General features: G+C 40.6%; 1 protein-coding gene across 1 annotated transcript in view; it reads right to left on the bottom strand.

Annotated features, from left to right (window-relative positions):
* The window catches only part of SYNJ1 (synaptojanin 1), a 2,168,218-nt gene that overhangs the window by 2,060,237 nt on the left and 85,052 nt on the right, over positions 1-22,929 (bottom strand). The window contains exon 3 of the mRNA XM_044071423.1: positions 2,487-2,573. Within this exon, the coding sequence (XP_043927358.1) occupies positions 2,487-2,573 (87 nt within the window). The remainder of the gene's footprint in view (positions 1-2,486; positions 2,574-22,929) is intronic.

The following is a 22,929-nucleotide window of genomic DNA, read 5'->3' as shown; positions in this document are numbered from 1 at the left end:
TGGAGTTTAAAAATAGGGTATAAACAACCAAGCAAAACTCATAACTGAACCAGAAATAGCAGCTCTGGAAACAGCATCGGCAGAATCGTAAGAGCACCTTAAGGAGTGTTTGGTTAAGGGAAAAGCAGAAACAAATAATAAATTTAAAGAAAATTTAACCTCAGAAGTATGAAGGTCAGCAGTTATCTTTTTCATGTTCTCAAAAACAGCCAATCAGAAAACATTTGAGCATGACAGTTCAAAATCCTGAAAGTTAAGATAGCAGAAGAATAAAAGTTCTTTCCAAATCTGTCAAAGGCTTTCCCCATCCTTGTCAGAAGGAATGAGAGTTAGCATTCACAAAATATTTACAAGCAGAAGACTTGAACAAAGATATCATTGCATTATCTGATCTAGGATTTGAGAACAAGAGTTTAAGAGTCTGATACATTTTATATAGCCTCTCAAACATTTTGGTAGCAGGGAGATTACCATCAAGATATAAAGCAAGCTGTTAAGAAAACATCTCTAAATGCAGACAACACAGGAGAAAACTACAGCTTCAGGGGGACTTACCAGTCTCCTGGTACTTAGTGACTTCCTGAGGAGATACAGCAGAGGGACCAGGAGCAAAAGATGGATGGTTCGAGGAAATCAGTTTTGGCCACAGCAGAATCACTCATAAGCAACTCTGGAAATTATGGAGCTGCCCAGATACCTAAAGACTCCCCAACAACTTTATTGTCCCTGGAGATGGGGAAAACAGGAACTGTGGAAGCTGACAACTGCTCCATTTTCAAGCCAGATAGGAGACCTTACAAGCAGATAGTGGAGCTTGAGTGAGCTGGTAAACCTTCTTAAAGGACAAGTAAAGTTCTGAGGTAAAATTTTCCATGAAAGTTCCCAAAACTATCAAATCCTGGTTCCCTCACACTTATTCCATAATAAACTGGAGAAAATGTTAATACAAATAGATTTTTTTTACACAATTTTCTCACAAACACACAACTAAAATAATTTTAAACAAGCATGACAGTCCAAGTACAAAATAATTACTATCATAAAATAAAAGATTTCGCAGACAAAAACATATCTTTCCGGCAGGATAACCCAAGTGTAATGACTGCAACAGTGAAACACGATGAACATCATAGCTTTCTTCACACACACATGATGTAGTGGAAGGTTTACCTCAGATTTACCACTAGTCAGATGTCAATTCCACAAAGCACACAGATTCAGAGCACTTCAGCAGCAACAAAGCTCTGAAGCTTTTGGTGCTTAAATTACCTCTTCTCAAGCCAGTGGCAGTTTGGGCATGTGGAAGGTACCCTAAAGCTTCCAAAGCTGTCTGGTGGCCATATCCTAGGGCAAGGATATAACCCATATAGATTTGGTTCTGCAAAATGTTGAACCACTCACCTTTATAATAACCTCTCTGACTGGTATCCACTAAGATTTTCAAAACATGTGTACATATTGCAAAACCTTCAACACAGAAAAGTATGCACCCTATGCTGGATGTTGAAACTGTAATGAATTACATGTTTTACTGCAACTGTATTTGTACATGCATAATTCTACATTACTGCACAATGTTCTTTTTGCATATATCTACATGTAACACACACACACACACACACACACACACACACACAAACATAGATATCTGAATCATTTTATACTTCACTATTGCCAATGGCTTGGATAGTGACTGAAAAGGGCTCATCTGACCAGTACACCTGCTTGGTTAACAAAAATTAAATAAAATAAGTAAAGTAAATTAACTAAAAGGATGACTCCTACACTTACTTGCAAGTATTCTCAACACTATTGCAAAACAATTCCCTCAGTGCAAAGCATTAACCACTCCTAAAAGTACTCCTGCCATGTATGTTTACATAGTTTTTTCAATAATAAATTTTCTTTACATAAATTAATAGCCAGCACAACAATCAAATGACCTCCAGCTACTAACAACATGGCATGTTCTATTGTTAAACACTTCTTCCTGGTCAAGTCCAAGTCCCCAAATTCTACAACAGCTCACTCTCCTGTCAACAACTCCCCACTAAACCTCTCCCCATCACAACAGAAGTATGATTTTAAAGCCCAATAACAAGTATATCTCAGTCGATCTGATTTTAAAGTCCAGTAAAATGTATACCTTCAGACAGAGGTACTGCTGAATTACAGTTAAAGCATCCAGATAATGACCTTGCAAAATATGTGTGACAATTCTTCAAGCTTTTAGCATTCTGGGCTAAAGATTTATTTCAACAAAACAGTTATCTTTTATACTTCTTCTTAATTATAAATTATTAGGCTAAATGACACTTTGGGAAAATAAAACACTCAGAGATGTGCCATTATGGAGAAATCACTGCTCATAGACAGTTACTACGTTCAAATGCAACTGTTAACAACAAACGTGAGGTATGCGACCACTCTGTAATAATGTACACTTGTAAAATACTTTTTAGTCAAAATTAATGAAAACTGCTTACCAAGGTTCAGTCTCAGTACTCCTAGCATCCCATAAGCATCTAATAGTTTTGAATACATGTTTTTAATTGCTTCTTTTTCTGCAGATGCTGTAAAGAAAATATACACGTTCTTAGATATATGTAGTTCAGAAAGACTGTTTCAAAGAATTAAAAAAAAACTGATACTGTCTTCCAGTCAAAACAAGCTACATTACATAAACACAGGCATTTTAATGTAATGACACCCTGGAATTTTGTAAAAGCACACAGCTTGAAAGGCAGACCATTCTAATCTAATCCTACGTAAACACAAATGCACTTCTTTAAAAGACCAAAAGGACTAAATCAAAAAGTATGAAGACTACAGATGTCTTGATACAGTACTTGTATGTAAAGGGTGCAAATATTTAAGTCTGCATATCCTCCCCGCGGTCTAGTGGCCTCTGAAAGACATGCGTGAATGGGCGTGCCTTTGCTGAAGGTTGGGCGTCGGGCTGGCAACTCAGCACCATAAAAATCTACTGCTAATCATTAGCGGACCTGAGTTCTGCTGTGGCGACCCCCAACCGGGAAAAGCCAAAAAGACAAACATGTTTAAATGTTTGTGGTTTATATGTTTATATGTTTGCATAAAAAGTGCTATCTGTTCATTCATGCTTGTAGTCTATCGCCATTTTATGTAACCAACAATTCCAGTGACAGCATAACTTAGTAAAAAAATATATATATAAACCTTACTTTCCACAGCAGCATGAATCATGCACTGTTAACACTGTTTCCCAAATTCATATGATCATACAATGGATTTTTGATGATGCTAACCTGGGTTCAGGTACAAACAAAGGAGAACTTGGCTAACAAAATGCCAAACTCCTTAGGAGTGTCTTATCATTTTATTCTCTGCAAGGTGCCTTCCAGCAGAAAGTTTCCAATTTCTTCCTTGTGTTTGTTGATGAAATTGACATCATTAATCTCATCAGCTGCCCTTCACCCAGGTACACTCCACTTTTCTATAGTCAGCTTTGGAATGAAGAAAGTCCCTGGCACAGACCGTGAATACACTCCAAACTTCCTTGGCCACAAATTCAGCCTGCTTCACAGTCACTACTACTGCTGTAGATGCCAGTCAGATGAAGTTTGTATAACAAAACAACATCACCACATAAGGCATTGAGTCCCTTCTTTTTAGTGTTGCTGGGAACAGGTTAAGGAGTGCTACACCTCACTAACTAAATGCTTAACAGGTGACTTCCTTTCTGAAGCTACTGCACAGCATGTTTTCACTTAAAAAGTACCACAGGAGTTGACAAAGGGGGAGCAAAATGTATTAACAGCAGTAAAAAGAGGGGTACAAGACCCATTTATTTTATACTTATGTTGAGTAATGGCACTGAGTAGTACTATAAAACAAAGTAGCACACCACAAATGGCATTGCTATGTCACTTGGGGTCTACATTATAGTACTGAAGTTTTTAAACTTTGAATGCTATAATATCGGCCCATTTTTGTCGAAAATGCAAAACAGCGAAGCCACGGAACTTTGAAATCTTACCTAGGGAACGGTTGTCCGTTCCATGGCTTCGCTATTTACTCTACTGTGGTGGGAAGGTTACGGGCTGGGGTAAGGTAAGTATGCGAATGGAGGTTATGGACCGGGTTAAGGTAAGTGTGGAAACGGATCAGGGTAAGGTGAGCGTGCGATAGTTAGGGACATTAGGGTTAGGGAGCAGGTAAGGTGAGTGTGCGATAGGGGCTTTAGGGCTAGGGAGCGGGTAAGGTGAGTGTGCAGTAGTTGGGGACTTTAGGGTTAGGGAGCTGGTAAGGTGAGTGTGTGGTAGTTAGGGACTTTAGGGTTAGGGTTGGGTTAAGGTGAGTGGATAGGTAGTAGTGTAGGGTTAGAATTATGGCTTTGTTAAGTGTATGTGTGTGGTTTATTTATTTTGGTGTGCTTGTGCTGTGTGTTTGTGTTTCGGAACAACAAATTTTTTCCCTGGGAAAAAATTCACTGTTCTGTATGTTCGATACTTTGTGGTTTAGGTACGATGAAATAGCGTTCGCTATTTAAATCGTGCGATAGGGTAATATAAACACGTCACATGCAACTGTAGTGTGTAGATACATACAGTACCTCAGTCAATGATATAGGATTACAGGTAATGTAAGTAATTTGTACAAGTTACTATTTTAACCTTTACATAAAAAAAATTAAAACCAGTAGGCACTACAAACATGCCTGCATAAGAGCAATATTTAATATTTGACCCTATTTTTAGGTCCTTGTCCTCCCCAATTAATTTTGACTTTGTCCAGATTTTTTGTGCTCTGTGGTTAAGTATGGGGACACATTTGAACCATGTTGGAAAGAAGATACTGGGTGCTGCATTTCTAAGTGTATTTACTAACTTATAATTTGCTAACTAGGTTAAAGTGTTTTGTTATACTTCTGTGACTTGCCTGTTGTACCACCACATATGGTGTATAAAGTTCCAATCTACATTCTTGTAAAATCGTTTTTTTTTTTTTTTTTTTCAGGCATTTTAAAAAAATGTCTTTAAAATTCATTTTATCCAAGTCAATGACACTGAAGTATAACACTGATCTCTAACCTCAATGACATTAGTTGAGGGGAAAATGTGAGAGGCGACCATAGACTTTAATGGATGCAAGTTCCATATGCGCAAAGAGGTGTCCACTAAAGTCTATGGACAGCTATCTTACATGATGTCAGGCAGGAAAACACAAAATTTATTTGGACCATGAATTTAATAAAAAGTTTCCGAAGGTATTTTTTGTTAAAAAATTGCCCAAATATATTCAGACATATTTGTGCAAACCGCATAGTGGCATTTAACTCACCAGATGCCTCAATGCAGTCTTGTATCAAGACAAAACACTTTTAAGTGAGCTAGTCAACTGACTGAGTTACGACCCAGATCATGTACAATGTTAAGAAGCCAGCAAGAAAAGTTACAAACATACAATGTATGGCATACAGGTATCTGTACAAGGCGATAAATAAATACATTTTTACAAGTTTATATTGTTCTAAAGGAATGCCAAGTTAACTCAATTAAGATGGATGTGGTTTTATAAAACAGTACTAGCCAGTATCACAGCAGTATGTTGAGCTGTCATAAACTGATTCTTTCAAAGACTTTTTTAAAACCTTCGAAGGTGTGATAGGTAGTAGGGAGCAAGCTCAATTATAGAAAATACTTCTTACATTGCCTGTCTGAATCTTGGCTTCCAAGTTCAAGAACATTGTCCTGACTACTCCTTAGTGAGTAGTACTGTTGTCTAAAGAGGAGTTTTCTTTTGAGAGGACAGTATCCTAGGTGTAAGACTTGGAAACTAAAGGTACAAAGTACAAAGCCTTTAGAATATCACAATGCTGAGAATTTTGTGGTGCAAAGAGGGCATACATTTTTTTTTTTAATTCTTTGTTTTGCAGTTTTGAGGGTTTAAATGGCAAACTTCCAGAGCTACTGAATTGTTTATACAATACTGAAATTGATATAGTAATCTTTACTAGAGAATAAAATTAAATATTATATAAAGTTGGCGTGACAATACAAAACTGAGGTCAGAAAGCAAAAACTAACTAATTAAATAAATAAAACACCTTTGGTTAGAAATACCCATTTTTTTTTTTTTTTTTTTTTTTAAGTTTGCTCTTATTAGGTTATGGAATGTCAAGAACTGAACGGCATTAAACCATCTGAGTAGGTGTATTCATTTGTCTGCAACCCTGTGGGGTATGGATGGCCTTCCTGAAGCTTGATAAGCCAATAAAATGCACTGTGAAATCCAGCGGGACAGAGAAACTTTAGATTTGGCTTGCCAAAAAATTGAATTTTGCAAAGAAATAAACAGCTGGTAGGATTGCCTGACCAGCTGTGTCCCTCAGATAAAATCTAAGTTGCCTGTGAACATCTGAGAAGAATGCTTATTCACCTTTGCTAAAGTTCATCTTAGCCAACACAAGGAGTTTGATCAAACTTCCATAACTACCAAATTTCTTATACAATACTGACATTTGTGTAGGAATCTTTAGTGAAACCTTGTTAGTGAGAGAAACTTGCTATAATTATAGACAGGATGGAAGACTGCCCATTTATGTAAATGGGAAATGCTTTTTAGAGTAACTAGAAAGTGCAGTTGTGCAAGGAACTTGCCGTAACAGTAGATAGATCACGGCTGCAGTAGCTTAAGCTACTTGGGTCCTAACCCCACTGACCAGCTAGCTTTCAAAACTAAGGGGGTCCTTCCATATGCTCTAATTGACCAGATCACAAGAGCAGCTCCATATAAAAGGACAGAGAGCAAAAATAATCAGAGCTGTCTTTCCCAGAGAAGGGAAGAAAAAGCCTTGAAAGGAACATTGCTAGGAAATGTACCAATGGGTAAGACTACATTACACAAAATGTATATACAGCCATTCCCTGGCAATACAAAAGAAATCAAAGCAAAAAAGGGGGCTGGAAGTAGGGAGGATACTGCAAAAGTGATCTATTACAACATGTACTGATGTGGTAGGTTTGCATACACAATTGTACTATCCTCATCATTAGATCACGTTTGTGGCAGCCTAATCAATTTGAATCGATTACCAATGCTTAGAAACCAAGGAGGAGGAAAAGTAAACTAATAATCCAAGAGCCTCTGGAGAATGGTCCATTCTGGACCTGGAAAATGAGTCCAGTTTTTAGTGCTTTGTAAAAGTACGTACGGAAGACTATGCTGCTGTCTCTAGAATACTTCTGGAGTCCACCCGTTTTCAGAAAGATGCCAAAGCCCTGGTGGAAGGGATCCTAACCCTGCTTGCAATTATGGTGAGAATAACAAATGCAAAACGCAACAGCATGAAACAACCATATGGAAATGGTCTGCTCTGACACTCTGTTTGCCTTTTCCTCTTACCTTCACAGGAAACAAATAGCTGGACAGCTTTCCTGAAGGACTGAGTTTTGTCTAGATAGTATCTTAGCTGCCTGGGAACATCCAGTGTGTGAAGAATCTTTTCTCCTTTGTTCTTGGGGTCAGTAAAAATGACAAGGAGAGTAACAAACTGGCTCAAGACAATCTCGGAGACCACTTTAGGCATAGAAGAAGAGTTAGTTCTCAATGAAACCCTGTTCTCATGAAAAATAAGGTAAGGTTGACTCACCTTAAGTACTTGTAATTCAGATATTCTCTTAGCAGAAGTCAGAGCCGTGATCCCAATAAGCAGCCACCTGCTTTTTACTTGGGCAGATATGCAGCACCCCTTTCAAAAAACTGCTTAACTTGAGGATAGTTAGAAAAATGGAGTATAAGGGGAGGCAACCAGAAATGGCTAACAAATGAACCTTGATACAGAAATAAGAAAGGCCAGAGGATAGCACCTCACATAAACAACTGAGAACCAAAGACAGTCTGGCCTGATCAGGGTCCTGGTTCTTGGATTGGCACCAACTAGAATTTTTTTCCCAATTACCCAAATATAATTTCCTAATAGCATTTTTTTAGCCTCCATCAATATCTGCTGCACATCCTATGGAAAAAAAAAGTGCCTAAAAGGTGTCAGATTTGTATCATCCAGGCAGTTAACTTAAGAGTGTGATGTCCCCATGCTGGGCCAGTAAGGAAGGAGCCTGAATCCTCACCACTGACACTGGAGAGGGATGTGCACTTGGAATACAAATGGATACACTCAATATTTCCAGCTGCAGACCTCTCTGCATCAAGCACAATTTCCCTAAAGAGCACACAGGGCACAAACTCAGCCCAGGGTACAGGTGTCTCTAATCTGCCTCACACCAGGTCCTTAATAAGGCTCCCCATTGGCACTGTGAAACCAGTGCTTTGTGTCCCTGCCCCAAATAGCTCACTCACACACACACACACACACACACACACACACACACACACACACACACACACCTGGGAAAGGGTGGCACAGATTACTTGCTCTACCAACTTTGCCCAGACTATAAGGTAGATTCACTGCCACCAGTCATTTACTATAAGGCTCTTTAAAGGGTGTCCAATTATGCTGAGTGAAGTTAATATTAATACAAATGGTAACGTTGACCAAACATCAGGACGTTCAGGAGTGGCTAGAGTTATCACCAAATAAATATGTGCAAATACTCCAAAAGCTTAAATTTTTTTTTTTTTTTTTTTTTTTTAGAAAAGACCAGCCACAATGAAAAGTTTAATAATAAATAATAAAAGAACAAGAGAATACTAAATATATATTTACAGTAAACCAGAGTTCAAATCACAGGAAATATTGAAAATAACACTGATGGACAGACTCATACAAATGAAAAACAATATCTAAACTAAGCTTCATTATATTCCTCACTCAATCTAGGAGAATTACTATTTCCTAATAACTTACTTTTCAGAGAAAGGCACAATGAAATATGTGAGCATTCTTTCTAGTCGGGTTCCCCAAAACAGAATACTCAACACTCAGAGATTACTCCCTGTAAAATATAATATCCAAGATTGCTTGCAGAATGACCTCACCTGGTCACCTGACTCTAGGTTCTCAAAGTATTCCCCTTTGAAGCTGAGACAGGAATTTAGCATAGACGGCTACAATACACATCTAAATGTTTATGGTAGTGTTTGGGCTTTCCCCTCTTTTTACTGAGCTAATGAATACTGGCTTCTTCCAGACCCACAGTCTCTGGTCCTATTTAGCACTGTGATGTGCCATTTTAATGGTTTAACAACTCATTTACATTTCCCTTATTTTTCTTAAAGTAAGCTAGCTGGTTAAACTCTGCTATCCCAGTATCCTCTATTAAAACATATACATTCAATTCAGTTACAATAACACCTGTATATTTCTTTTCATTCCAGCAGGGTGCACTACTGATACATTTTAACACAAGGAAACCTCACAAATACATCTTCAGCACAAGCATCTGTACAAATCAGTTTGATATACAAAGTCAAAGTCATACATCCACTGCCCTACTTCTCTTGGTACGGCTGGCAGTACCTCCTATAATCACAAAGGCATTCTAGCTAGAGATGGGTCAACCTATTATCATCAAAAAGCCATTTCACCAAACTTCAAAAAAATGGGATGACTTCGCTGAACACTTACTTTCACATACTCTCGGATCACCAAACTTTTACTCCAGGTAACGAATCACTTGGCCACCACAACTAAATAAACTGAAACAAATCAAACCCACCCAAGCGGGAGGCTTTGCCCCCACACTCCCTAACTAAATATACCAACTAAAGGATCACACTACAGTGGGGAAAATGGCAAAGTTCACCAAGGTGGCCAAGTGGTTCCTTTCCCAGAATAAAATTCTGATGATCCAACATCGTCCCAGTTTTTTTGAAGTTCGGTGAAGTGGATTTACAATAATAACAGGTAGACTCCTTGTGATATATCAAGCAAACCTTGCTTCGTGTGAGTAAATCCAGTCTGTGGGGAACCATATGGTAACTGCCATTGGCCAGATCGGAAAAAAAAAAAAAAAAAGGAATAACCACTGTTGCCTGGGCCAATTTTTGGGAAGACCTTCTAGATCTTTAGAAGAACACTAGATAATAGTGGAACGTGTGGATAAGCCTATAGGAACATCCCTGATCATAAGAATGAGAAGGTATCTGGTCTTCCAAGCTTGTTTGCAAGGGATCCTGGAGCAGAATTTCTTTAATGGTCTTTTGTGACAGAAGGCAAACAGTTCTACTTGAGGTGCTCCCCACAGTTGGATCAAATCGTGAAAGACCCCAGGGTGAAGTTTCCATTCATGAGGGACTGTTTTTGCCCACTTAGCTTGTCTGCAATCAAATTTTGGTCTGACAGAATGTATGAAGCATTAAGCATTGCTATCTCCCAGGCAATTATGCCAAGTCTGCCAAAAGGGCAAGATTTGGTACCCCAGCCTACCCAGTTTGTTTATATGCCACATCACGATGGTATTACATGCAAAGGTCCTGGGAATCAAAGATGATTTAAGGTTTTCAAAAAGAGTTTATCACTGTCATCATCTTTTGCTGACATTATGTGCTTCTGTCTGTTGAGAAGGTTCTGCAGATCTTGCACTTTCACATCTCGGAAACCTTCCTGCATGCCAAGTCTAATGACTACGGGAGACCTAGATTCTGAGAAATATGGTCTACCCCACCAGAGTACCTCCCTCCTTACAAATCCCAAAACAGGGATCTGAAAAGGTAAATATTAAGTGTAAAGCTGACTAGCCCCAACTGACCTGAGGTACCACTGGATTTTTCTCAAATGGAGTCTAATCAGAAGAAGCAAGTTATACATGCGATATACCTCAAAAATCCTGAAAGATTCCCTTGCAGATACCCAGCTTTGAATGGAAAAACTCAGAAAGACCTACTGGAACATCTCTGCTTTGTCTAGAGAAGAAAGGCTCTTCCCATGGCATAAACTAGCAGACATCCCAGAAAAACAATTCTCTGAGAAGTAATGAGAAAATATTTTTGCAAGTTCATCTAAAAACAAAACTTAGTAGAATATTCTGAACAGTTGTTAAAGACTCCTGACAGCTAGAAAAACAGTCTGCATAGATAAGACATTTGTCCAAATATGGAAAGAGCTGAATGTCTTGAAGTATGAGATAAGCAATTACTGGAGTCTGATACACAAATACCATTGGTGCAGTGTGGAAAGTCAAAAATGTAAGACAGAAAACTGATAATGTATACCAGAGAAAAAAATCTTAAATGCCTGAACTGCTTACCAATAGATATAGCTTTACCATGAAAGCTAGTAAAGGGAGCAGAGGCAAAATGGAATGAAAGGTTAGCATTTCATATTTTGGAATCTTGACTAAAAAATTTAGAAAGGAAAGGTCTTGCACAGGCCTCTAAGATCCTACCCCATTTAGTACCAGAAATATCCTTCAATAAAACTGTTTGCTCATCTGGCAGGGAGGCACTACTTCTATTACTCCCTGTGAAAACATTTTATCCAGAATTGGAAGAAATAGAGAGACCCAATTTACTTAGGTTCATAGGTTGGTACTAGGTTATCAGCCCTAGGGCGTATACAAGCCTAGCCATAACAATTCCCTGGCTACTTCTTCCCACACTATTTACTTCCATGGACCCCTGTCTAGCAGGGTGACTGACGTGATCCCTGGGGTGAATTTCCTATCTCCCATCCAATCATCAAGGTTCCTTTTGAAGAGGGCCAAAGAGGCACTCTGCTTGACATGTATGGGCAATCTATTCCAGAGTCGGGGGAGTCTCTGGGTCAGGAACCTATCCCTCCAGCATGTTTTGTTTATTGTGATGACAAGGTTTAGACCCCAGGAGCATGTGGCTCTGAGGGATTGCGATTTCTTTAAGTGTAGCATGTCCAACCGCTCTGGGTTTGACATGGCCTTGTATGTTAAGCAGAGATTGCCTCCAAGTAGACGATATGCGACAGAGTATAGCTGGAGTTTTTTAAAGCAGTCAGCGTAGAGCATCTGCTTTAGGCCTGTGATTCTTTTAGTGAGGTATTTCTGCAGCCTTTCCAGTTGTTGCAGATGTCTTGAGAGGTACATACAAAATGGGGCATTGTATTCTATAATGGGTCTAATGAGGGAGGAGTACACAGTGGGACAATGACTAGGGAAGGAAGGTAGGATTCCCACTGACAGGTGAACCCTACTGAATTATATTTAGAACACATCTGTCTGAAACAATGTGATGCCACAAGAGAAGATGAATGAGAGAAGAAGATATTACAAGGGTGGGGTGGGTGTGGGTGTACGTATGGGGGCCTGAACATGCCAATAGGCACGCTGACTGGATGGGCTATCCTTTGTTTTTTGAGGATTTTCCTTTTCTTTTGGAATCTCCTTGCCATTGCACAGCTCCTTGTTGCTTGAATTGCTTACTGAAAAAGGGAGCTGAGGAGAAAGTGAAATTTTTATTTGCCTTAAAAAAAGAGGGTTGAAAAAATTCAGAAAATCTGTTGGAATCAACTTTCCCCTTTCATCACATTTTTTCTGTTTCAAAGCTCACTTTTTAAACACCTTTATTAAAATATCACTTAAGACACAGGCAAACATACATTAACAGAAAATAACCATTTTAACATTTTTACATTTAAATACAATATACATTGTTCATGTTTTCTTTGCTATTATCATCAGTCCAACATTACAACTCAGTGTTGTCCCTTCTTACACTCAGTCACTATCTTCCTTCGTACACAAGAGCCTGCAGTCACTACTACATCTGACCTCGATATTGCAGCAGCTCTGTAAAAAAGCCCTACACCTCCAAGTTACTTTTGTCATTGTTTCATAGCCTGCGGTCACTACATCTGACCTCAATATTGCAGGAGCTCTGTCACAAAGCCTTTACACCAACAAGTTTACTGAGACTTTTGTCACTGTTTCACGTAAGCATATTTATCATGAAGAACCTTGCTGTGTATTAAACTTTAATCAGTTAAATACATGCCTGCTCTGCGAAATAGTAGGACCCCTTACTAAGATGGCCACTGTTTCCTTTTGCTTGACCAGCAGACTATACTGCAAATGACAGGTATTTAGGAAAACCTGTTTTACTTGCATCTCTTTGTTAATTGCTTGGTTCTGGCTATAACGTGATTAGTCTCAGTTATAAACTTACCTATAAATTGACCTGAGGGTAGGAAGCCCACTACGCTTGATTTCGCTCCACTCCCCTACCATACTCCCAATTCTCATCTACCCCTTTTACTCTAATATTATAGTTTCTACCTTCACATTTCACTTGCGACTCTTATTCCAAACCCTCTCCAAATGACCTTACTACTCCTACACATGCACTTCTGTTTTTTGTTTTCTACTTCCTCGTCTGTTTTTAATTTTTAGCTCGATTCACAACTATCTTTCTCCCTCCCATACTGCTTTGCACTATATCCATTTATAATCACACTCTCCCTACAGAAAAATGATGTAAAAACTTAACATAACCATAGATGTCCTTCTCTTCCAGGTTGCAGTATTCTGCACATGGGTTTACCCTTCTAGTCTCGCGTATGTATGGCCAGTATCCAAAAGCTTTCAGTCCCTCCTGGGTGCGCAAGACGTCAGCTCTAGGTGAGAGAACATGCACCATAAAAGTGACGTCGGCACGCACCAGCCCTCAGAACTGAAGGCCCCAGTCGGAGCCAGTCCTAATAGGGCAAAGCCAAGTCATTGCCATCCAGAGAGGGAAGCATAAATGATAAGCAGGGAAGGAGGGAGGGTAGGAATACTACAACATGGAAGAGAAGGACATCTATGGTTATGGTAAGTTTTTACACAACTTTTCTATGACCTTCTATTCCTATGTTGCAGTATTCTGCATATGGGTGAGTGCCAAAGCTCACTGAGAAGGGGTAGTTGGTATGGAAGTAGATTCCAGTAACCCATGCAGGACAGCCCTAGCGACCCCTGCCCTGGACCTAGAGATGTGGTCTAGTTTGTAGTGCTTGGTGAAGGTGTGAACTGAAGACCAGGTGGCTGGCTCCAGGATAGAGAAGGTGTCCAGGCCCTTGAAGAAAGCCCATGAGGATGCCATGGCTCTAGTGGAGTGGGCTTTTACTGTACCCTGAAGTGATTTACCATGGTGCTGATAACAGAAGGTAATGGCCTTTGAGATCCAGGTAGAAATAGTCTGTTTGGACACAGCCTTCCCCAGAGCCCTAGGGTGGAAGGATATGAAAACCTGGTCAGTCTTTCTGATAGACTTAGTGTTGTGTAGGCAGAATCTAATATGCCTGTGAACATCCAGGGAATTAAGTATTTTTTCACTTGTCCCTTGTGGATTTGGATAAAAAACAGGTAAGTGGATGGCCTGATTGAGAGACAGGCCACTGACTACCTTGGGCATGAAGGATGTATTTGTCCTGAGGGTAACCTTGTCTTTATGAAAAAGACAAGAAAAGGAGGGGTAGCCATTAGGGCCTGGAGCTCTGATACCCTCCTGGCAGACGTGATCGCTACTAGAAGGACTGTCTTCCAGGTGCAGAGCTTTAGAGAAGCTTGATCAGCAGGTTCAAAGGGTGGCAGTGTAAGTTTCTCCAGTGCATAGTTGAGATCTCAAGGAGGAGGTGTAGGTTTCCGGAGGGGTCTGAGATGTAGGATCCTTTTCAGAAAGAGTTTCGAAGGTAGTCTGGATGCCAAGGGGGAATCCATGGGTAGGCATGCAGAAACAGCAGAAAGGTGCGACTTAATAGATAAGTAGGCCAGACCGGTCTGAAGTAACTCAAACAAACAAGACAACACCAGTGGGATGTCACTGGTAAGCGGATCCAGCTGCTTATTTTGAAACCAAGAAATTAATTGTTTCCATTTAAACAGGTAAGATTTTCTAGTGTTAGGTTTCCTGGCCTTCTGCAGGACATTGAGCACATTCTCATTGTAAAAGGTGTCTGTATGGGATTAGAAGCCTATCTGCCACAGGGTCAGTTGTAGCAGCTGCCACTGTGAGTGGATTAAAGACCCCTTGTGCTGTGTGAGAAGGTCCACTATGTGGGGTAACTTGTGGTGGTTGCCCTTGGACAATTGGAGAAGTAAGGGGAACCAATGCTGTTGGGGCCAGTAGGGAGTCACCAGCAAGATTTTTGGATTGTCCTGCTGAATCCGTAGCAGGACCCTCTGAATGAGGGGAAAGGGGGGGAAAGCATAAAGGTATTTCCCCTTCCATGAAATAGTGAAGGCATCTGTTGCCAGTGGCTGTGGGTCTGGTGTCCTGGTACAGTATCCAAGAAGTTGCCTGTTGTCGGCGGAGGCAAACGGGTCTATTTGTGGTGTACTCCATCTGTGGACTATGTCCAGAAAGATGTACCTGTGGAACATCCATTTGTGATTGTGCTGTTCTGCTCAAGAAATCTGCTTGGGAGTTGTGGAGAGATGGAATATATGCTACTTTCAGGGTAATTCCCTGGGAAGTAGCTACTTCCCACACTAGTGTAGCAAGTCTGCAGAATAGATAGGACTTGGTCCCCCCTGTTTGTTGATATACCAGAGGACTGTGGTGTTGTCTGCTAAATCAGGAGGGATCCCTTCTGGAGGAATGGAGCGAATGCCTGAAGAGCTAGGAGGACCACCCTCATTTCTCTGGCACTGATGTGTTCTGTTTTCTGCCTGTATGTCCACAGGCCTTGAACTTTCCGATGGCTGAGAGTGGCCCCCCCATCCCAGGTCTGAGGCGTCCGTATGCATGACCTGAGAAGGTTGAGGGGGATGGAGGGGAAGTCCTGGGTTGAGCTTCACCTTGGCGAGCCACCATAAGATCTCCTGCTTTAGGCATGGAAGCAAAGGCACAATGTGTTCCAGTGGGTGGTTGTGCTGTTTCCAGACAGAGCGTAGGTACCACTGTAGTTTTCTCATGTGTAATCAACCTAGGGGTAGCATGGGGATGGTAGCTGCCATGTAACCCAGCAGCTTGAGGTACTGCCTTGCAATCAGATGAGGAGAGAGTAGAATCCCTTGCAGGTGCTCTGTAAGAGAACTCACCTTTGCTAGGGGGCAGGTATGCCTCCATCAAGTCTGTACAGATTCTGTACCCTAAGAACACAATGTCTTGGGTCGGTGTGAGGTTGGACTTTGGAAAGTTTATTTGGAACCTAAGAGAATGTAGGAGAGACGCTATGAACTGGATAAGGGTTAGGAGTGTTTTTTGGCTGGCAGTTTGTAAAAGCATGTTGTCCGGGTATGGGAATATTTGTATCCCTTTTGTCCTGCAAAAGGCTATTACTGGAGCCAGGCATTTGATGAAGACTCTGGGTACGGTTGAAAGTCCAAAAGGCAAGACAGAGAACCGCAAGTGTTGAGTAGCCACTAAGAATCTTAAGTATTTCCTGTGTGTGGGTCTTATGGGAATGTGTAAGTAGGCATCCTTGATGTCTAGTGGAGCTAAGAAGCCTTTGCCTATAATAAGAGGAAATAGAGTTGGCAGGGTCAGCATTTTGAAAGTTGGCACCTTTAAGAAAGGACTGAGCCTTGAGAGGTCTAAGATGGGTCTCCATGACCTTTCTTTTTTGGGAACTAGGAAAATCCTCGAGTAGAACCCTTTTCCAAATTGGGAGGGATTCTTTCTATAGTGTCCTGGTTTTAAAGGGACTGCAGTACAGGTAGCAGGAGGGGCAGTTTTTGAGCAGGAGGTCGTGGCTTGCCTAGACTTAATGGGGAGGTTATCCAAGACAGGAAGTAACCTTCTTGGAGGATGGAGAGGACCCACTTGTCTGAAGTGATCTGATTCCAAAGAGGGAGGCAGTGGGAACGACGAGCAGACAGTGGGATGGAGGCAGCTGGTGGGGGGAGGCAGGAGTGTCAGGTAGTCAGACACTACCTGCCCTGTCCTGAAAGGGCATGTTTTGACTAGAGGAGGAAGGTGCTCTAGCTGAAGGATTTTTCTTTCTTGCTTGCCTGTTTCTAGATTGATGAGTAGAATTGGAGTATTTCCTGATGAACTGTGTTTTCGCAGGATAGTTCCTGTAGAATTTAGGTACAGGAGAAACTAGCAGGTGTTTAAGATCTTGCATCTCTTTTCCCTTTTGTTGCAGGGATTTGAAAAGATCTGCTGCTTTAGAGCCAAATAAGGCAGCATTGTCAAGCGGTGCATCATTGAGCTTAGCCCTAAAGTCATCTGGCAAAGGTTGCAAGCGCAGCCAGGAGTATCTATCTGCCAGGTGCAGAAGCTGAAGCTGCTGACCTTGCTGAGGATTCAGCAGCATCGTATCTACATTTAATAGAATGCCTGGTGACTTGTGACATAAGGGCCAGTAGAGAAGACATAGCTGATTTGGCTGAGGAGTTTGGAATATCTGCCAACAGTTTGGTTGCAGAGTCTAGGAGAGACAGGGCGCACTTTGCCAAATGATTCTGGTAATTAGTAGCTTTAAATGCCAAGTGGAAGAGATGTACATCTTTTTGCCTATCCTTTCCATAGTTTAGCTGTCCTTGTCAGCAGGAAGGATGGTGGTGGCAGGCAAGTTGGTAGCTGGATCTACTGGAGGGCACTTAATCAAATGATTAACTGAGTCTGGGACTTTTCTGTCTGCTCTGAGGAGCAGGGGGTTGTGAGTCCAGACTGAGAGATGCAATGGAAAAAGCATGCAAGAAGGCAGGCAGTATAGGAGGAATGGCCGAAGGGCTTGGTGTTTCCATCTGAATAAGGTCATAGTACCTCTTTTGTATTCAGACATGTCTGTGGATTCCCATTTGAAGTGTTCCTTCATTTTAAAAATAGTTTCAGAGATGATCAAGTCTTCAACAGGGGAATCAGAGTCTACAGATTTGTTCCCCTGGGATCCACAAGCCACGGGAGTAGATAATTGTGAATTATAAGAGAAAGAATCATCTGAAGGATCTGAACAGATGTCTTCTTCCCTGGTAACTGTCTCTGCAGGTTGAGGCCTAGGACTAAGGAGAGGAGGAGAAGGTGCAGGAGCAGAAGTAGCTGATGTAGGTCTTAGGGCCATGAAAGCTGAGAAAAGGCTTTGGCTAAAAGCTTGCCAGTCTGGAATACTTTCTGCTGGCTGAGAAATATGCTTTCTTTTTTCTCTCCTCTTGAGAGTCCCAATGGGCGTCTGTTTAGGAGTGGGCATCAAAGTCTGAGGCAGAGAACAGGACAATTCCCTTGAACATGTTGGCTCCCCACAGCATCCAAAACAGTCACCAGAATAGCCTCTGCAGACGTGCTCTTGCTCACTGGTAGTATGGCTTCCTCAGAGGTACCCGAGACATCCAGTGTGGCTGATCCGGGTCCAGATCCTAAGGCCAGGCCGATGTTGGCCATAGGCTGTAGATCGGCCGGAAGAGGCTCAGCAATTCTAACCGGCCATAAAGATCTGGCCTTCTTTTTTGGCGGTTCAGAGGCGACAGCCAATGAGCCCTCCATAAGCAAAGCAAGTTGTTTCAGATGTTGGTTCTCCAAGTACAAATTGAGCGCATGCTGATGACTGCGCAACGCTTTCAGAAGGAACGCTTGGCAAATAGGGAAGGCCTTATAAATCATGCAACCCCCCCGAGACAGAACAAACACATCATGGGTGTCTTCATGAGGGATCTGACAGCCACACTTACATTTACCCTTTCTGGATGACATGGAAAAGCAGTAATATAAAATGAAGAACTGAAAAGGTCCCCAATTGAATTGGTCATCAGCGAAGCAGGAACACCCGGCATACAACTGGAGGCTAGAAAGTTCTGAGGGCTGGTGCGTGCCGTCACTTTTATGGCCCATGTTCTCTCGCCTAGAACTGATGTCTCATGCACCTAGCAGGGACTGAAAGCATTTTGGATGCTGGCCGTACATACACGACACTAGAAGGGTAAACCCATATGCAAAATACTGTAACATAGGAACAGAAGAACATCATTACCTATCTATTCACAGTGTATCCTTTTCTTTTCCAAAACAAACTTTCATTTTCCTTATTTTGACTACATCATTGTACTCTAACCTTTAATACCCCTCTATTCCTTACATTCCAGAGAAGAAACTAGGACAACCTACCACTCTTTTTTATAGAAAATAATCCTCTCTTTACCTATCCTCTTCCACCTTTTATAATCCACGATCACAGAGTCTCCTAATGTCCTGCACCTTCTTGTTTCCTTCTTCATTGCTACTTCCCAAATACCGGACATCTGTAAAATACAGATTTCTGTACTTACTCTGTTCTTCAGCTTATCCTCTATTCTTCTCCTCCCACCATGCCATCTGTCATCCTACCAAGACCCAATAATATATCACAATAACTCTACAACTCTGTCTCAACCACCTATCCATACTTCCTCTTTACACTCTCAATACATTGCACAAAACCGGTTTAATATTGCACCTCACCTTTAGGCTAATTAACTGCATTTCATCGCAAACCCAAACAGAATTAAGTGCAAGAATCCTCTCCAAAAACAAGTAGGCATTATTCCACAATATACTAAAATCCTTCTAGGAGGAGATATTCACCCTAACCCTGGCCCTACCTATAACAACAAACACAAAAATAATAATGTTCCACATACTTCTATAACCCAACAACAGCCAATCCCCAACCCCTGTGATCTAATTTTTGCTGCTATAAGTATAAGAAATAAAACTGCTGAACTACATGCCTGGATTACCCAACATAAGCCTGATGTTCTTGCTGTAACTGAAACTTGTCTTAAACCCAGCATAAATAACTCTGAAGTTATACCTCCTGGTTATAATATCATCCGTAATTACTGTATAAAGAGGAAAGGTGGTGGTATTGCTTTAATATTTCCCAATACCTACCACATCCCCCCTTAAATCAAACCAACACCAAAATTCAGTTCAACAGAGCTTCTTATTGCTTTCCTCAAGATAAACAATTATAAATAAATATGCATTAATGTTCTTTATATCCCTCCTGGTGACAATGCAGCTATAATGGAAGATATCTTTAACATGTCCACAAAAAAAATATTATTAGGTGATGTGAATGTCAACTGGTTGGACATTAATTCTAACTCACCTATGTCTACTATGAACCTATACAATTTCCCATAACTAATTGCCCCACACATTACAACAAAACATCCAATGCTCTATTAGACTGGATCCTAGTATCAGACCCTAGCAAATACTCCACCACAGGTACAATGCCAGACTCTCTCACTGATCATCTCCCAATCTATATAACCAGACGTCTTGCTTGTCTAGTTAAATAACATTTATAAAACAACACATAACCTATCCAAGTTTAAACCAGAAATCTTCATTCCAACAGTATCATCTATAAACTGGAACTTCCTAAAATTCAATGTTGTAACTGAATTCAATACAACTTTTTTAAAAATATCCTAAATAGCCTTGCACCTCCTAGAATGAAGAGACTGAAAACAAATAGTGCAATTTGGCTATCCAAAATGAGTAGAAAGCTAATGCAGGATAGAGAGAAAGAATGGCAAAAATATAAAACATCTTACTATCTTGAAAACTTCAGAATGCTTTGCAATCATACTAAAAAGCAAATAACTGAAAACAAAAAACAATATTTTAACAACTTTCAAAATAATACTAAACACAACCCTAAAAAAATTTGGAGATCCATTAAAGAAATCTTACATCCTGGACAAAAATTCAACCAAAAACACTTTCCCCAATAACTCACCATTCAAAACTGCAAATTATTTTTTAAAGACAGTATAGCATCTCTAACCAAGGATTCCTCAACATCTAATACCAACCCTGCCAAAGAGCCACATATCACCACATCCACTTTCACCTTCAAACCTGTGCCCATATCCTATATAAAACCACTCTTAAACAAACTTAAACCATGGTCTTCTTCAGCTGATGACCTTCCAAGTGATTACCTAAAAATAGCAGCAAATAGTATTGCTTATCCTGTGTCAATCCTTATAAATATTTCAGTCCAGGAATCCCACGTTCCCTCTCTCTGGAAAAAGCCACACATTATTCCTCTGCACAAAGGAGGAAATTCAACAGACCTGAATAATATTAGACCTAGAGCGATTTTATCTCCCCTCACCAAAATACTTGAAAAATGTATTAAAAAAAATGTATTCAAAACAATTGCTAGACTATCTCCAGCAGGACAAACTGTCACCTACAAAACATGGTTTCCATCCTTCCCATAGTACTAGCACTGCCCTTCTAACCTATATAGATACTGTCAATAAAGCTAGAGATAATGGCAAACTAGTCTGTTTCTTATTTCTAGACTTGTCTAAAGCCTTCGGCACAGTTTGTTACGGCAAACAATTTCTTCAAATGTCCTTGCTAGGTCTCTCTCAGCTCACCCTTTCTGTTGTTCAAAAGCTACCTGTCCAACAGGTATCAATCAGTAAAATGGCACTCTATGCTCTCTCCTTACCTCCCAGTCACCACCGGTGTATCACAAGGCTCTATCCTTGGTCCTCTCCTCTAACATTTTCACCAACACTCTCTAAACTTCCACACAACAGGCCACCCTAATGCAATATGCAGATAATTCCACTCTCATTTTCAAATCTGACATGATACACCTCCAAAAATTTACTCAGGAAGCTTTAGCAGCCACTGAAACATGGCTTTGTAACTCACAACTCATGCTTAACCCAAAAAAGACTAAATTACTACTTTTTCCCCCTAAATCCCTCTCTCATGAAAAAATAAATAAATTTAAAGTCCTCTCTCTTGATAATACAACCACTGAAGTCACTTCTGACAGCAAACTATTAGGGATGACAGTGAATGATAATCTTATATTAGACCTGCATATACAAAATTACATAAGAAAAACTTGTGAAAAACTATGGAAGAAGGGTTTGATTGGTGGCCTGCTTGCTGTACTCTGCCTAAATATTGCTGACCTCTGGCTGCATTTTATTTTTCCCTCCAACCCGCACAATTGTTGCTGTGTTCTTAAATTTGGTGGCTTTTGAGTTGCCCACCCCTACTACAAATCTGATTTTGGACACTCCTCCCAGTCCCATCTCATCAACTCATTCTACTGAGTACAGTGAGATCATTTGGGAAGGCCCACCCCCTTAGCTTTTCAACCCTTAATTATCTTCTGTTTCCTTCCTTACCCTTTAACCGAAATAAATATATAAATAAATAAATAAAAATTGCACTTTATTCAGCTGCTTTTACTGTATTACTGTTTCTTCCTACTAAAAGTGTTCAATTACATTTATTCTGTTGTATTTATTACTGCTCGTTAGTAACCTGATTAAATTGTAACTGTTATTCTAAGCCTTTTGGTTTAGGCACTTGGGCGTCAGGCCTGTTGTTTTACATTAGGAAGGTTTGTGATCTACACTCTTGTGGCAGGAGAGGTAGCTTACAGCCTTCTAAGTTTGGAATTGCTGGCTGAAGGCTTAGTGTGTCTGTTATTCTAAAAGTGTCTTAGTTCTGGTAAGCACTTGGGCTTTATGCCAGTTATTTTACATTAAGAAGGGTTGTGGTCTAGACTCTTGTGGGAGAGTTCCTTGCACCCTAATGGTAGGATTGTGCAGTTTGAAATCATCTGATTGAAGGTTGCTATAACAGGGCTCAGTTTTGAGCTTTTATTATTGCTTAATTTGTTTAGATCAGTTTGTGCTCGTTTGCTACTTAGCACTGCATTTGTGCATTGCACACTGCCGTGTAGCAGTGGGCAACAGTGATGGTTATAGGCACAAACACTTTTGCTTGCAAACTTTCCATTAGTACTCTGCTGGTGTTCCATCTGTGAATTCTTGTGACTGTCCCTCACTGACAGGTGATACATTCAGCAAAGCTCCTGAAATACTAACACAGATCCTACCCACTTTCCCTTATTATTTTTTGCCCACGTCTCCAATACTCTACTTCAACTGTTCCTTCCTGTCCCCTCCCTGTTTTCTGACCACATCAACTTATTCACCATTATGGATGGACAATTTCCCACAGTTTCTCCAGCCAGCCTGGTCGACCCGGGCATCCTGAGGCAATGAAGCAATTGCCTCATGTACACTTACAACCCACTTCTTCTAGTCCACACAAATTCAT

This window comes from Protopterus annectens, chromosome 5.part0 (genome assembly GCF_019279795.1).
Source record: "Protopterus annectens isolate FY-2018-M chromosome 5.part0, PAN1.0, whole genome shotgun sequence".
NCBI classification, from domain to species: Eukaryota; Metazoa; Chordata; order Ceratodontiformes; family Protopteridae; genus Protopterus; species Protopterus annectens.
This window is presented reverse-complemented; position numbering and strand designations above follow the sequence as displayed.